This window comes from Lissotriton vulgaris, chromosome 5 (genome assembly GCF_964263255.1).
Source record: "Lissotriton vulgaris chromosome 5, aLisVul1.2, whole genome shotgun sequence".
Lineage (NCBI taxonomy): Eukaryota > Metazoa > Chordata > Amphibia > Caudata > Salamandridae > Lissotriton > Lissotriton vulgaris.
In genome coordinates this window covers 1,481,643,035-1,481,660,005 of record NC_141693.1, presented here as the reverse complement: position 1 = coordinate 1,481,660,005, position 16,971 = coordinate 1,481,643,035, and the positions used below count along the sequence as shown (strand labels likewise).

Below are 16,971 nucleotides of genomic sequence, written 5' to 3'. Positions count from 1 at the left end.
TGGTACTATTTAGTGAACAAGAATGTACTTTGACACAGTACATTTGCGGAGAGGGGCAAAACCATGAATGAAACAGTAATGCCACACATTGTTAGATGATAGAAAATGGTTAGGTTAGCATCTTGTGAGTATGCATGAATGCTTACAGCCATGTCCCTCTATCTGGTCATATCAATGCTGCAGGTCAAACTAGTTGAATGGCTATATTAGAGTGGACCATTGCAAGCATAGGAAGCCAGGCCTTCGATACATAGGCTACTGCTCTGTCTGGCAGGTCTAAAAAGATACTTTCATCTTCCTTCTCCCCTCTTTGCACTTCGTTCCTCTCTCTTTCTTCGCATCCTCCCCTTTCGAATAAACTCTCCTTCCACCTTATATCCTCTCCCTTCCTTTCATTTATTCAGTTTCCTGCTCATATTTCCTTATTCCTCCAACCCCTTTAGTGCCACCTCTCACTTCATCTTCATTCTCTCTTTCATTCTTTTTCTTCCGTCACTCTCTTTCTGTCTCGGTCTTCTCTTTCTGTCCCTGTCTTTTCTGTTTTTCTTTGTGACATCTCTTCGAAAACACTCCTAAAGGTAAATCTGAGAAGGCACAATCACATCGCTGTTCAACAGCTGCAACTAACCTAGATTAGAGTACCCGTCTTTCCCTAGACCAGCACTCGCAGCTTTACCACTTCTCAACTTGCACCTGTCCTAAAGTAAGCCTAAAGTTTTACCTAAAGTGGAATGTTTGCAGTTGCACCAGACTCGCACCCCGTAGAGAAAAGCTTTCTTTTTAAGCGTGCAGATTGACTGCTTTCTTTCCTGGATTTCAGATAAATTTGAGTGCTTTGCAAAAAGATCCAAGAAGTATGCTTAGAATGCACAACATTGTGTTTTGTTTGCATTTTGAATGTGCCTTGTCCTTTCTTCCCCTCAGTCAATGGCACTAGGACCTCACGGCCGGTGGTAGAAACCTTCCCTCCCAACCAAACACGATACAGTCTTCAGCGAACCGACCCTGTCTCGCGCTACAAGTTCTCACTCAGCGCCCGTACACAGGTGGGAACAGGCGAAGCCATCACAGATGAGTCCCCAATCATCCTGAACGAAGGTAGGTGCCTTTAATTGGTGACCTAGGAGTAAAGTATCTCTCAAGTGCTATAGGACTCTTGCCTTTGGACATTAACTTGATGCCAAAAGAATATCAAGATAGGCATTTCTATGTATGGTTATGTGGCTTTTTTTCATGTGTCATGTTTTACAGAAACTATGGTCCTTGACTGCAGTCTTTCATCGTTGTGTAAATTGCTTCATATTTTGATACATTCACATAAAAAGGGCGGTTCAGTGTCAACTTGTCTTGTCTGAAAGCAGCTGTGCCTGTGGATGGTCCCATAAGTGGCCTGCCTTGATTACAGTGGGTAATGGTGTCACAAACTCTGAACATCTCACCCTTGACATGGTTACAAGAAAGACTTTCTCAATTTGTTCTGTAAAACATGGCATTGTGTTGATTATGGACACTTAAAACCCGCAACAGGGCTCACAATCAGATGTGCATCTCCGTCCACCTGCAAAGGCAATGCGCTGTCTGTGATCATTTAATACTGACCATTCAAGTGAATCGACTCTTACTAGGCAAACTACATAAAACTTAAATGGAGCAATTTTCTTTTACAACTATTTGCTACCTGCTTATTAGGGAACGGAGCAAACCGCTTTTGCCCATAGCTTAGTACTATCTTTCCCATTTGTACAATTGAACACAATCAAGAAGTGTCAGAAATTCTGTGTCAAAAACATTTGTTGTTTCAATTTTTGCCATAGTAAAAAACGTATTTATTTTAATTAAAATTTGTTAAAGAACTTATTTTCCAACAGCCATGATACAAAATTATTCTTTCGTGTGCAGCAATGCCAAAAAGGTTTCCTTTTGCAAAAGGAATATCATGATGAACATAAAACAGTCTATATGATCACTTTCTGTACCGTACAATGCCCAGTATAGCTATTTGTACTATAAAACTGTCCCTCAAGGACAATTTGCATTGTGCTAATGATTACTGGCGACCACATGAAGGGTTTCAGAGAATTGGTGACCCTTGAGGATTCCCCAAAAAAAGACATTGCAATATAGCTTCCATGAATGCTCAAGAAAGATTAACACAGATTTGTGGAGGCTGTCTTGTAATGATGTTTCTAAAAGAACAACCATTACAAGATGCCAGCTGCGAATGCATGCACATGCATAATAGACATTGTGGGGGGGAAAATAACATTAGCAAAGCTAATACAACATTCCCCAGGTCATGGGCAAGACCAACCAGCTTTTGCCCATGAGTGTTAATGTTTGCTGCCATTTCCTTCACTTTCTGAGGAAATGATTTTATTTTTAAATATTTTCATAGGCTAATGAGGCAGATTTGAAGCACTGGCAACATAAAAAAAAAGTTTAGGATATATGCTTTTACAGGGTCAGTGTCCGGGGCGTAGCTCAGTCATTGAGATTTGGGTGAGGATAGAGTATGTGTGTGGGGGGTGAATCCCAAATTTTCCAATTAATAAAGCAGTGGGTCACAGTGTGAATATGTGAGGTGACTAAGATTAGGGATTTACTGTTCCAACGAGGAGAAGGGTCAGTACTGATTTGAACTAGGTGGGCTTCTTGATCTTATTTAGGGCCCGATTCACAGAACTAACTTAAGACAAAATCCTAAACTTACTACCATTTTGGTATTCACAGAAGGCACTCACTCATTTTGGTATTCACATAAGGCACTTACGCATTTCGGTATTCACAGAAGGTAGGAGTCCTAACTTTAGAACTCCCAAATGCCTTCTGTGAATGCCAAAAGTCTTAAAGGTAGGATTTTTCTCAGTTTAGGATTAGTAAAATTAGGACTCCTAACTTTAGGAATCCTGAATGCCTTTTGTGAATACCGAAAGTCTTAAAGTTAGGATTTTTCTCACTTTAGGAGTAGTAAAGCTAGGACTCTTAACTTTAGGACTCTGAAACTGAGTATCAGACTCAACATGAAGGTAATTAGACCCTTTTCTAAGTTTCTGCGTATTTGGAGGGAAACCTCGCTGGGAAACTACATTCACGGGTAAGTCCATTTATTATTTTACTGCCATGTACCATCTCAACTAATCCAGTACTTTTACTTCTTATCGTGTACCCTTATATTCAAAATGAAGAAATTGAATACACGTTTGTTAGGGGCATGATTAAGGATGTCCCTGGTGTACTGTGGGTAAATTGTAAAGTTACATAGGCCAGAGCCCTTGAGCCCAAAGAAGCTTTCACTATTGGGCACCTATAGAAGGTAGCTGACGATACCCACTGGAGCTGCCAGCGCCCCACAGGCACTTCAAGGGTGATGCTCCTGCAAGCCCCAAAGCTCTAGCTGAGGTGACCCGCCTCTTACCCACAGTGCACCAGAAGAATGTTCACTATAGTCCTGAGCAGAGGCACTCAGTACTTTGAGAGATATTAAAATATAAATTGTTCTCATGCGTACAGATCGGTTTTTGACTAGTACTATTAGCTGTCAACATTTCCCCTCTTTTTGAAATGCTCAGTGTTGCCTGTCCTGCTGATTCGCATGAAGCATCTCCTGGTGTCGTGACTGCACGGTCCCAATATATGTTGGCTGTGATTTCACTTTTCCGTTTTGTTTTTTCTTCCCACCTTTCCCACTTTCTCCCTGTAACTCTCTTCTCCCTGTCGTGTGCCACCGCCCCTTGAAGCCACTCCAACCCCAGGTATTGTACCTACAGGATGAGGTAATCTGCATGGGGCCGTGGTAGCTGCTGCTTGCTGTGAATGTGTCTGACATGCTGGTGCACTTCCACTTCAAAGCAATTGAGTCGCTATAGAATTATAATCGAAGTTAATGGTCAAATAAGATAAACGACATAAAGGTTGTTTTAGGTACTTTAAGTAGTGTGTATGAGTCTGCACTGTACAGAAAGAACCACTTAGTGGCTGATTACAAGTGTCCCGGTAAATCCTTATTCCTGTGCAAACTCCTGATTTGTGCGGGGTTGAAATTCCAATTTGTGCAGATTTGTATTGTGTCCGATAAAGTCATTATCTCACGATAAGTAAATAAAGTGATTTTTGGATTTTCGTGTACTAGTTTCAAAATCTTCATATTGTACCTTGATCCCACTGGTACTGGTAATAAGTTGACTTTATCACACCTGATCTATACCACCTATCCCTCCAGGGCACTTGTAATCAAGACCCCTAAACAGCAGAAAATTGATGGGTAGAATTGATTCTTCAGCTCATCATATTTTCATATGGTTGATTTTACTCAACAAGATGGTTCAGCACTTGTTTCTGTCATCATTGTGACCTTCAGATTGCAAGTTTAAATATGGGCAAGTCCAACTTAACATTTTGTTCTTTCATTCTTTCGAGTTTGTACTTTCATTTTTTCGAGTTTAATAATTTGGGAATCTTTAGATTGGAGGATCGTAACACTTATTTACAGCACCAAGAAGTGCTAGAAATTGACGTGTCACTTTACTGAAAAGCACAAGGTGTTTTTATTTTTGTCAGAACCATGCATGAACTAACGATAATGGGGCAGTAAAGGAGTAGGTTTGGCATTCTGGCACAAAGTGATGTTGTTTCCTTTCATTATTGTGTGTTTGATGGCAGGCACATGATACAGGTTGAGTTAGTGGGCATAATTAGATACTATTTCGTAGTTATACTAGAGAAGTGGGCGCTCATAACCTTATTATTCACATGGTGTTGGGCGTTAACAGCTGTTAATTGCCCTCCCTCTAATTTTCACTTTTATCTCTGGCTTGGGCTCGTAACTGTGGGTGTCAATTACCAGTGGTTGGGATGGTAATCCAGCTTTTAATGCCATGAGCGGAGGGAAAAAATGCTTCATTATCATTATTATTTAGGGGCATAAACAGTGGAAGATGAATTATCTGAGTTTAACATTCATTTATGGATTTCCAACCATCTTCTGGCTAAGTGAATCTCCGTACATTATTATACTCAGACGTAGTACCCGAGTTGTTTCATAGAAACTCACCACTGGGTCTTCATAAGGACTCGCTTTGCCATTGTATTCCTCTTCCGAAGGGATGTTACTTAATAGTGTCAACTGAATTGGTCTTTTTGTGGCAGGACTAATTTCTACATACTTGGTACTTTTCTGTAAAGACCCAAGTAACTTGAAAACGATAGGCGATGGAAATGGCTGCATAGAATGCTAATCAGAGACAATCCCAATGGCTAGGACTAAGATTGATCCTTTTTTGTTTAATCTGTATTTGAACCTCATGCAGCTTAATACGCGAGTTCTCTTTTCAGTTGAGCAACTCCTAAGTAAGACATGATGAGCAGTTACTTTTTTGGTTTGAGCTGCCTGGAAGGAGTGTACACAATACTCTATGGTTTTCCTAGCCGTATTGGTTCAAATTTCGGGTGTAATCCCTGATACAAGCCAGCAGAGGGGTTTAGTATATAACTGATCTAGCACATGTTCTATTTCTTTTGTATATAATGCAGAACATTTTCCTAGTGCGAGGCTGTGGCGGCACCCACTGGGGCTGTAAGGTGAGAAACTACAAGTACCATCATGCCAAGCGGCATACGCCCACAGAGGCGGTACTTGGAGCACTTATCAAGGTGTTTCTTATCAATGTCAGCCATTTCCTGTTTTCACCCATGATCAAGGACACAAGTTGTTTGAAACGCGTTGGGCATTGTACTATTGCAGATGGTGATTTTTACCTGCTGTGCTGTACCACTTCAAATTAAAGGCATCTAAACCTTCCGCAGTGGCATCTTCATGTGGGGCGACCTCATGGATTTTATTGATATATATATATTTCTTCTTTAAGAATAATAATTAAAAAAAATAAAATATATATATATATATATTTTTTTTTAATTATTATTCTTAAAGAAGAAATATGTCTGACTTTTAATTTTCGCATTTTTCATCACTGAAATGTATTAATAAATATATGTAAGTCATTTTTAAAAATATACGTTTGATTAAAGTTATTGCTAATTTCTGGTGAAACATTCTAGATATGCTTTTGGCTGCCTGCAGGTGTTGGCCGCTGGGCCTGACGTGTGGTCAACACCCCTACCCTCTGCCAAAGGCCGTACGCAGCATAGTGATGTCTACTTGCGAGGGGTTGGCTACATGCCAGGCCTGCAGGCCAACCCGTTACCGAGCACAGCGTGGGATTGGCTGCCTGCGAGGGGCTAGTGGCAGGGCATGGCTGCAGGCCATGTGCAACAAGTGTTTGGCTTTACGTGTGGTAAAATATTACTTTATTTTAAAAAATAAAGGCTAAAGAAATGTTATAGTATGAAATGTTCATTAACAACGTAACATTTTAAACTCTAACAACCACAGAAATTCACCAGTTATAGTTATCTCACGTAACTCTAACTCATCCCTTTGCCATGCACTGCTAATTACCCCACATATTGCATCAGTCATGACATCATCTATGACATCATTGATAATATCACTGCAACATTTGCAATGAAATTATTGATGAGAAAACTGTGCAAGGCTCTGCATCAGAGTCTGGTATAACGACGGGGTGCATCAGGACTGATGAGAGTGAAGTGGGCACCAGGGTAGGTCACGGTCCAGAGGGCAGCACTGCTTCGGATCCAAGGAGCCCGATTGGCACCAAGCCAGTGGGGTTCTCTCCCGTACCCCTGTGGCCAGCCCATATATATGAGGTGCATAGCCCAGTTGGGGGGAAGTTGATCTGGCTAACTCTGGAAAGCGTGGAGCAGACCCTGCCACAGGCTCCACCGCAGAGCGAGGCCTAAAGTGCCAACAATCCAGCTCCAGGTCCGAAAATCTAGACTGCCACAAAGAAGTCGAAGACCACTTCAATTCCTTTGACTTCTTCTTGGAGTTACCCAATGATTGGGATCAAGATGATGACCTCCTGGGGCAGTTCTGCGAGAGATCCCAAGATCTTCTCCACAACCGGTATCAAGAGTGCCACGGGGTTGACCGACAAGGAGCTTGAGGGACCATTCCCTCAGCGCCTTCAAATTCATGCAATGGCTATCCTTCCATGTCTTGGAGTCGATGTGATCCAGACACCAAAGACAAACCAAATATGGGCCTCTCACAAGACATATGCCTGTGACAAACACCATGTGCTTTGAACCTGGTGGGCTTCTTGGGAGACATCCCCAGCACACGAGGAGATGGAATCTTAAAAAAGCCTCAACAAAAGTTGAGAAAAAAGTAGCTTTCTTTGGATCCCTTGCTGACTGGCACAGAAAGAAAACTGATGTCAGCATGCTGGTGTGGCGCCTAAATAGGCACTGAGCTCATCACTTCCAGCGTGGACAATGCATTAGATGCCTCTATCAGATTGTGCTAACTGGATGGACCTATAATCATTTCCTACAGTCAGTTTCAATGAGAATATTAATCTCTTTCAGACCTGACTTTAAGTAGATAAATATTATCCTTGAATTTCATAGCTTTATGATGGATCTTGCCCATTACCATTTATAAGGATGAAAGCCTTCACAGCAAAAAATTCTAGGACATAGCATTACTTGGGTGCAGCATTTCACAGCTCTCTTAACTATATCAGACAAGATAGACGTATACCTTAAACCAGGCTTCTCCAGCAAATAGCTCTTGAACTACTGGTAGCTCTCCAGCTACTTGTAAGTAGCTCTCCATTGTGTAGCCCAGACTACAAAATTAGAAGCTTTTGCTTGGTTGAAAGAATGTATGAATCCCAAAATTCAAATATTTGATGGTTCAATCATGCATCATTGCGTAGACTTATCGCTAATATTATTACGTTGGTGCCTGGGGAATTGTAGCCAAAGCTGTCATGTAATAACCATAGTTAGGCATTCCGAATTCAAATCCAAAATCTTGCTTGCAGTGCCTACTAATGTAATCTTCTCTGACCTGGTAATATTACTAGCTCAGGACGATTTCATATACCATAAGTAGCTCCTGTGACAGAAAGGGTTGCCTTAAATCAAGGTCTGCAGAGAAATAAAGCACATTACATCTGTAGGTGGATGCTGAAGGCCAATGTCTACTGGCCAACAGTGGTGCAACTCATATGAATGTTAATCTCTGACTTGACTTCCGGGCACATCACTTAAATCTGCTATATTCTGGAAGGTAAAGTCCAGAAAAAAAGTCTTGGAAACCATTGAAAATATTGTGCAAGTCAGTGGTCCCTCAATGTACGCCTCTTGTTGCAATCAGGGCGAAACTGACTGCCATTGCATGATGCGCTGAGGCGGTCACTGTTTGTAATCCTGCAAGCAATGATCATTAATGAAATCTTGTCTGAAGTGGCCACTTATGTAACACTGATAATTTGTGTTAGTATCTCAGGCTGATTTTAATAGAACATAAGAAGCTCTTATTATTGGAAAAGGTGTGGGATTCCTGCCTTAGACACTGGTAGAAGCCTTGGTACTGCAATCTGACTTGGAACATGCTGAACTGCCCTGAGAAAGAAAATCATAAGGCCTTTAGCAAAGAAGAGGTCCTGGCTGTCTAGAACTTGTGGTGAGAACACTTTGAGGTCCTCAGTTTCTCAGCAGTCTCGAGAACATTGCAGCTCAGAATTGGCCAAGATAAAAATGCTACACCCAAGGTCATGGACATACAGACACAGATTTCAAGACAGTGAGCAATGTGCACATGCACTGTCCCTGACCCACCATGTTCCCCTGGACCTGTAGCTGTCCAGATCCAACACCAGAGTGGCATGGAGTTTTTTTCTCTACAGGCCAAAGTATGAGGTAGGCTCCTGCTTGCTGATCACCCATGTCTTTCTAGCTCTAACTCTAGCAGAGACATCTATTTTAAGTTCTAGTTGGGTGATATTCTAAACTGTAGTTTCCTGGATCTGAGGATCCAGTATCTTGGGTGCCTCATAACCCAAAAATCTTGACTATAATCAGCCAGCTCTGAGATGAGGGCTCCTGAACTCGGGTACCAAAAGGGGACTTGGTTCTGAGTACAATCCAGCCTCCCTGAAAAGACCTTTGATCTGTTGTCACTAAAGCTGGTCCCCTTTCCATTGGTTTTATCAAGCACACTGCAAAGTAACCCCACTAACTTGGAAAACTGATACTGATCTTAAACCTGCGTTTGTCACTGTGGAGTATTTGGAGAGTTTGGGTGGAAGTAAGCATACAATAATAAACCTGAGGATTTCCAAAAGTCGCCACAAACGCACAGTCATTCCACCATGCAGCCAGTGGACTGTATATTATTTTAAAAAACACGTGTCCGGCATAGCACGTAAAAGCTGTATGTGTTTGGCGGCATATCTAATTCGCAGACGCTGTTATCACATATTTTTTTATGTGCATCATCGGCCCATGCTTTCCCGAGTCAGAGCTATTTCTTTTTTCGTTTGACAGGCCTGGTACGAGGATCCTGCATATGCCAGTGGTTTGGACACCTCACCAGGCACTGACCTAGTCTCTCCCCTTATCGTGGCTATGGAGGAGGGTGCCTATTTTGCAGTGGTAGTACTGAGGGCAGCTGAGGTCCTAGACATTCAGGCTCACCTCACTGGCAGTCAGTGTGAACATCTTGACAGAGGTACTGCAGCAGGAAGTTTAACAAAGCTGTTATGAATGTCCTAATTGGGGCCTGGCCTAAGCCCTGCACAGCGGCTCCTGTGTACAGAACAGTTGCCCACCACCATCATGCTGCTCCTTGGGACCCCAGTTTCTTCACACAGCACCCCAACGCATTTCTTACCACTCCACTGAATAGGGAATCCAAGAGGCTGGATACCTTCAGAAAGAGGAATTTCTCTTCCATCAGCCTACCACTAATATCGTTGAGCACCGCGGGCCTTTTGGACCAATACCATCACACTGTGTGAGGCTCACTTGCGCAAGCGCTGCCTATGGTCTCGAAGGAGGCCTGACCAAATCTCTCCCAAGCTATTGCTGATGGAAGAGTTGCGGCAAAGTTCACCATTTGATGTGGACTTTACACTACCGACTCGCTGGACAGACCGATCTTATCATCGGTGGCGATTACGCGCCACACCTCGCTGAGAACTGCTGGTTTCTCAGGGGCTGTACAAGCCTCGCTCATGGGCATGCCCTTTAATGGCTATTGCCTTTTTGGTGAGAAGGTGGATTCAGCACTGGAGTACTTTGTGTACAACAGAGCTATGGGCAGGTCCTTGGACCTATCCATGGCCCCTCATCAACCCCAGTCATCCTTTTACCCCTTTCGTGGCTACTGAGGGGGCTTCTAACAATGTTCATTCCCTCCCAGCCACCAAGGCCAACAAGCTTCCCAGCCTGGCTTTCACCTTGGGGATGCCCAGTACGGGTTATCTCACAGGGAAAAGCCAGGACGGGTTTCCAAGGCAAGCGCCGAGATGCCCTAGGGTAAGTCGAGCGCTATATAAAAACACACATACATACATTGACTCAAGTACTGTCTGCCCTGAATCCCGGAGACTTGATGGTAGCGTTGGACTTGCAGAATGCATACTTCCACTTCCTTTGCCATACCTCAAGCTGGTTGTAATGTTTGTAGACTTTTTTGCAATTCTCTTTCTTTCTCACCTCTTCTAAAAAGTTACACATAACGTTTGCATTTAGTTCTGCACCCCTTTCTAAGGCCTTAGAGACCAAGTCAAGCAAGGGCGTTTGCCCATCGTGTTTCATTCTATCCAGTAGCCTTCAAATATGAATAGGCATTTTTTGGACTGCCCCTGACCATCTTTCTGCCCCATGCCCTTCTATGACAGTACACTCCAGCTGGAGAGTGGATCGCTGTAGGTAATAGAGGTTGCAACATTAATTGGGCTTTGTCCGTCTGCTGGTGTTACCCTTCCTACCCTGGGCTGGACAGAAAATGCTTGAGAGAGGTTCCTTATGGCTAGGTTATGGAAGAGAAGTGCTGACAATCGCTTGTTCTATGGCTAATGCTCTGTGGGTGTGCCCTTTTCCCTCCACAGTAAGCTGTCCCACGCTTTTATACACCCAGTCATGACTACAGGGCATTTGTTTCCTGTACTTTGAGCAGTTTTTGTGGAGGGGTTCGGCTGTGATTTTCATTTAGGGCGCTGCCTGGAAACCGTCAAGTCCATGTGTACATGTGACCTCTCTTGGATTAGTAGAGTGGAAGGGCTTCTGTCTTCTCCACTTCATGATCGACAGGTCCCTCTTGCATCTACAGTACATCTTGCAGTACATAAAATAGATAGAAGTGCAGGTACTCAATGTCCCAAAATACTTCTTCCCTACCGAGTGTGTCGGTAGTTTACTACTGATCATAGTGCATCCCTGTGGAGAAGTGCTGGGACTCACCCTACCAAATAATGTAAGTGCATGTATTGAGAGCCTACCAGTATGTTCCCACTTAAGGCGCTGGTTTTACTCCAGCTTGGGCTTCCTTGAGGCAGCACTGGGAGAGCTTGCATTGCCGCTCTTCCTTCATCCAGCATGAGCTGCGCATTGCACTGCTTGTTGTTGGATTGTGATTGTACGGAGTGCTCTATTCTTGTCATCATGGCAGGTTGTGTGGCCGGTTCTGCTTCCATTACTGGGTGTGCGCTACATATTGTGGGTGTTTAGTTACGCAGTGATACTAGTTCTTCTTTCGCATGGGCTTTGCTTTTAGTGCTTCTTCATTGCTCAGCTTGCAGAATCTGGTGCATCCTGCCACTTGCTGCCTGTATAAAATGTTGTTTGTGAACTGTGCTGTTTTGAGGCCTGCTGTTTACGTATCATTTATCTTTCTATTTATGACTTTTTTATCTTTCCTTTTTTTTTTACATGCTGTTACCAAGCAGTCTTTTTTATTTATATGTATAATAATGTTTTCCTATTTTCTGGTACATTTTTTAACCTATTTGTCCAATTAATCTTTGTCTTCTTAATTACGTCTGAGTGTCTTTTTCTCACTTTATTTCTTTACCTGTTGCGTATGTTTCTCGTTCCTACTTTGCATATATTTACATAATAGAATATATACATATTTTTTAAGACAAATGTTCTTCTGTTTAACAAGATATACATTTCCTTGGTGTGCTCCTGTATACCTTATCCCCACTTTCCAACTGATGTAAGTCAATATGGTGGTTAAAAGGAAAATGCTTCAGTGAAAAAAGCCAATTAAACTATACACCTGCGTCCCAGTATGAATAATTAGTACAGTCCATCACAGATATAACCCAGTGTGCCCTTATTCAAGACACATTACTATGAGAATGCTGCAGAGAGAACCGAATGCAGCAGCCTTTTAGTTACTGAACATCTCAAGGCGAGCCCCTTTGGGGGCGGCTCTCGCAGAACTACACTGGCTCCCGGTGCAGGGCAGAGTGAATTTAAAAACCCTATGCTTCTGTCATATAATCTTAAATGAGAAAGGCCCTTGTTATCTGTTTCCCTTAATTACTCCTAATAGATTTAAAAGGAATCTTAGGTCTGCGGGCACCACTGGGCTGATTAACCCAAAAGTGCATAGAACCCGGTTGGGAGGTAAATCGTTTGGCTTTTTAGCAGCCCAGATGTGGAATCAGCTGCCGCTGGATCTTAGGATGCAGCCTTCAGAAGTGTTGTTCCGTAGGAAGTTAAAAACTTGTTTTTTAGGTCATTAGTGTTGAGGCAGCAGATAGGGGTTTGCTTACTGACGGGGAGGAAGAATTCGTAGCGCGGGGACACTCCGTTGGAGTAACCAGGCGCTTTATAAACCGCTTATCGAATCTAATCTTTTCAATTAAATATTTGAAAACTAGCAATCCCATTTTGAAAACAGCCTTAAGTGAAATTAGAGAACTGAGTCAACCTTTTTTCAACTTCTTTTTACGGTGAAGAAAAGAAGAGAAAGACATATGGTTAAACAGGCAGCAGGTTCCTGAAGCTAAGAAATAGTACTGGACATTTGAGGTAGACAACAACTCTGTTTCCCATAAAAGCAGATGACACCGTAGTAATTTTTCTGGATCCTCTGAGCATGATAATGGAGCCCTTGGCTGTCTCCTTTCAAATTCATTCCAGATAGGCATTTGTTTTTCATTTTTCACCCTTATCTAGATTTAGATAACATCGCAGAATGATAAGGTAATTTTCAGGCAATTAACAAGAAATATATTATTTTTGGTTTTACTTTCTTACATTTGTGTTGTGTCCTCAATGCCATAATATATGACAACAAAGAAGGATTTGGTGGAGAGAATACCTAAAAACTTCAAGAAAGCAGAAAGTTTGGCACTGAATCTAGAGGAAAAAATATTAGAGGGTGGCCCTCCACTACAGATCATCTTATTTCATTGAGTGTTGATGATAAATTAAATCATCACTTTTACTGCTAGGTATCACTTCTCCCTTCAGTAACAGCAACACAATCAGCCATTTTATCTCAGAAGGAGTTTAAAAGCAAGAGAGGCCGCCTGTTAATACAAACGAATTGGTCTGTTATTTCCTCTCTCCTGTCATCCACTCTGGTAGGCAAAGCGTCACAACATAGAGTGGAGAAAAAACACAGAATACAGATGGAATAGGGACATTTCACACGAAGTCGTATATGCAAGTCCACCAAGTGTCTTAGCATTATCATTGCTATCAGTTGCAAGAACAAGACCACTGCATGTTGTAGTGGTAGTGTGTGTAGTGGAGCATGTCCTGTTATTCCATAAAGGACATCAGATTTAATGTTGCTGCTTTTTTTTTAAAGAGAAGGTTCTAAAACACCAATACCAACCTATTTTTAACCATAAGACAGCAAACAAATATCCATATAGGAAACCATTCAGGGTGCTAGCTCTATACCCAATCTTTCCCCTCCCCGCAGTTGTATTGGATATGTTTAACTGACCAACAGAATGCTTATTTACAAGTCCACCTATTTGGAATAAATTTGCTGTTCTCTGAATCATTGGTGGATTCAGCACCTCATCTCAAGTAAAAGATATTATTCATCTGTTCTCATGTGGGTGACAGTCTAATCACATTTCATCGTTCCAATAGCTTGGTAATACCTCCCAATATTATAATTCTTCCTTCCAGTTCGGAGACTCCAGATAATCCTTGCCAAACACACATCACTTCTGGTGCAAGGGATCCATCTATAATCTGAAAGACACCATTAACTCACTAAGAAACTAGGGAAGACAGTTTTCTATCCCAGAAAACTCTTGAATACTCCACTTTTCATCCTATAGGACAGCACATTAATTCCACCCTACACTCAATGGCATCATCTACTTTTATTATTCCAGATGTGTATCTGGACACTAAGTCGTTGCAAAGACCCGAGGAACAATGGTGCAAGTGCATTCAGGTTTGGGGATATTGGCAGATTGCAGTACTACTCTGTGGTGCTCCTCAGAGAACATGATTGCAGAAGGCCCATTTCAGCAACTGCTTCCATAGTAAACATTGTGCCTGACGCATCCTTGCCAGGACGTGAAGCACATATGGGACCATTTCAGAGTCACAGGACCTGATTTTCAAAGTAATCAACATAGCTTGCTTCTCTCCTGAACCTGAGTGGTGCACCTAGTCTGCAGTCCTTTTACCCACAGTTCACATCTTGTTTCTTTCTTGTGCACGTGTACAACTGCCCCAACAATGATTAACAGAACTAATTAAGTAGAGGCATGGTTTATGACACTGTTGCTCCAAACCCAAATTGCAGGCTTTCTTACAACAACAAACAGTCCAAATGTTTGATTACCTATAAACAGGAATGAAGGGCAATGCCCTAATCTGCTGGACACAGAAAGATCTCTACACATTTCCCTCCTCACAACTAATTGCAACAGTCATTGTGTTGAGAAAGTCCAAAACAAGAGTGATCCTAAGTACATTGTAGTGGCTCCAACAATCAGGTTTCCCTAGCGCCCTCCAGAGAAGCAACAGTGCACCTGGTTTTGTATGCGTTAGTCACAAAAACAAACTCAGGTCTTCCATATTCAAGAGGAGCCGTTCTTTGTTATAGTACTTGCATCCTGCCAAGTCAAGGCTTGGATATGAAAAGTTCTTTTTTTTCATATTGGGAAACAAGATTATAATATTTATCTGCAAATTATAAGACCATTCATTCTGGGTTGGCTACTTCTAAACAGCCCACTATGAGGTAGATGATTTCTTGACTGATACTATGCTAATAAAACACTCACAAAACTCTTGCAGGGAAACCAAGAACTCATTCCCCTTTGTGGAAAGCTGGGACTTCAGTTTTAATATGTTTCCATTTCTGATATTTCTAAACCAGTCTCTTAAAGGCGAATTTATGTGGGCAGAAAACACAATTGTCTAGATTTGGGCTAACGTCACATAAGCAAATGGTTGACTTTTATCCAGTGCTAAATACAGGGATGGGCTTACAATTCGGTTTAGGATTTAGTACCGTCACTGCAGTTTGTAATACAGACAAGAAAAAGTTGCTTATTTGTAAGCCTTCTCTATCGTGGAGCTCTTTAGTGAATTAATAATCAAGCTGCCCTTCCTCTTGAAATTAATTGGTAATTCGGTTACTCCATCAATTTAACTGAGGCACCTACTGCCAGGGTGAGATACTCTGGGACAGTGGTCTGCAGGCTACCTTAAAGTTGTAGGGATCTTTTCTTATCTCCATGAAGTTGCTGTCTGAAAACTCCAATTGTTCACATAGTTTCTATTTTCTCCTTGAAAACGACACATTTTGTAGCACTCCTCTATACTTTAAAAGGTTTTCTAATTCTAATTTTTTTATTTTTGAATGAAAAGAATAGCTAACTCTATGAGTCCAGTAAATCTAAGATAAATATACGTTTTTTTGTTTTTAGGAAATATAATCACTTATTATAATGTTCTATTTTCCGATACATCAGTGGAACTACTTATTGTTTATGAACATTCCCAGTTGGAAAACTAGTATTAGAACTGGAACGTTTCATTTATTCATTGAAAACCAAAGATATAGAATTAGAATTGAGAAATACCATTCTTAAACTCTAATGAAGAAAAAAGAAATAGTAGCTTAAAACTAGAATTTATTAATTGGAAAAAACTCAACTCAACTAATTTTTAAACCTGTATGTCATCAGTGAGGAGGTGTTGGCTAGGTAAACGGGACCAGTTGTCGTGAGACCAGTGCTTGGCATCTTGGCATCTGTGATAGGGACAGCTGAGGGCCACTAAATCATTGACAAGACCTTTAGGAGGGCAGTACCTACCTTCCTCTCGCTTAACTAATGTGTGTCAACTTTCTTTGCACCTTGTGTTCAGCCATCTACCAGGAATGGTATTACCATATGGCTGCTGTAACAAAAGATGCAATAAAGTGGGAGAAATAATTGGGTTGAAAACAGATTTTTCTTCTAGTCTTGCTATTTCAAAATTATTTTTGTATGCCCGTCCAGGTTATAAGATAGCCTTTACTCCTGACACAATTTTCAAGATGGCCTTTCAACAGTGTGTTAAAGTCTCAAGATAGCATCTTCTGGTCTTGTAAAAAGGTGAACCTATTCTAATTAATCTGATTGTTTTGTTTTCCTCCCAGTTGTGATCTGGGTGCCTGTGCCTACTGCTCAACCTACAGCCGGTACCAGCGCTCCCACTACAACCAGCTCTCCCACTACCACCAGCTCTCCCACTACAACCAGCGCTCCCACGACAACCAGCGCTCCCACGACAACCAGCGCTCCCACGACAACCAGTGCTCCCACAAGTACCAGCGCTCCCACTACCACTACTGCTCTCTCCACCACCACCACCAGCGGCCCTCTCTCTGCCATTACAGAGATCCATCATTTTGGTACTTGATTTTTTCTAGTTTTAAATCCTCTTCAGTCTCTGCTCCATCTATACCTAGAGTTAATCCCTAATTACGAGTACCGTCCAATGCTAGTGGATATTTATCATACCTGTTAAAATCCAATACACAGGAAATGCATTGAGGACGATACTTATTGCCTATTATAAGTTTAGCACTTGAAAATGGGGCATAACTTG

General features: G+C 41.9%; 1 protein-coding gene across 1 annotated transcript in view; it reads left to right on the top strand.

The window, feature by feature from the left end:
- NFASC (neurofascin) overlaps nt 1-16,971 on the top strand; it is a 371,015-nt gene that overhangs the window by 237,500 nt on the left and 116,544 nt on the right. The window contains exons 24-26 of the mRNA XM_086923454.1: nt 925-1,098; nt 3,738-3,752; nt 16,520-16,774. Coding sequence (XP_086779580.1) covers nt 925-1,098; nt 3,738-3,752; nt 16,520-16,774 — 444 coding nt within the window. The remainder of the gene's footprint in view (nt 1-924; nt 1,099-3,737; nt 3,753-16,519; nt 16,775-16,971) is intronic.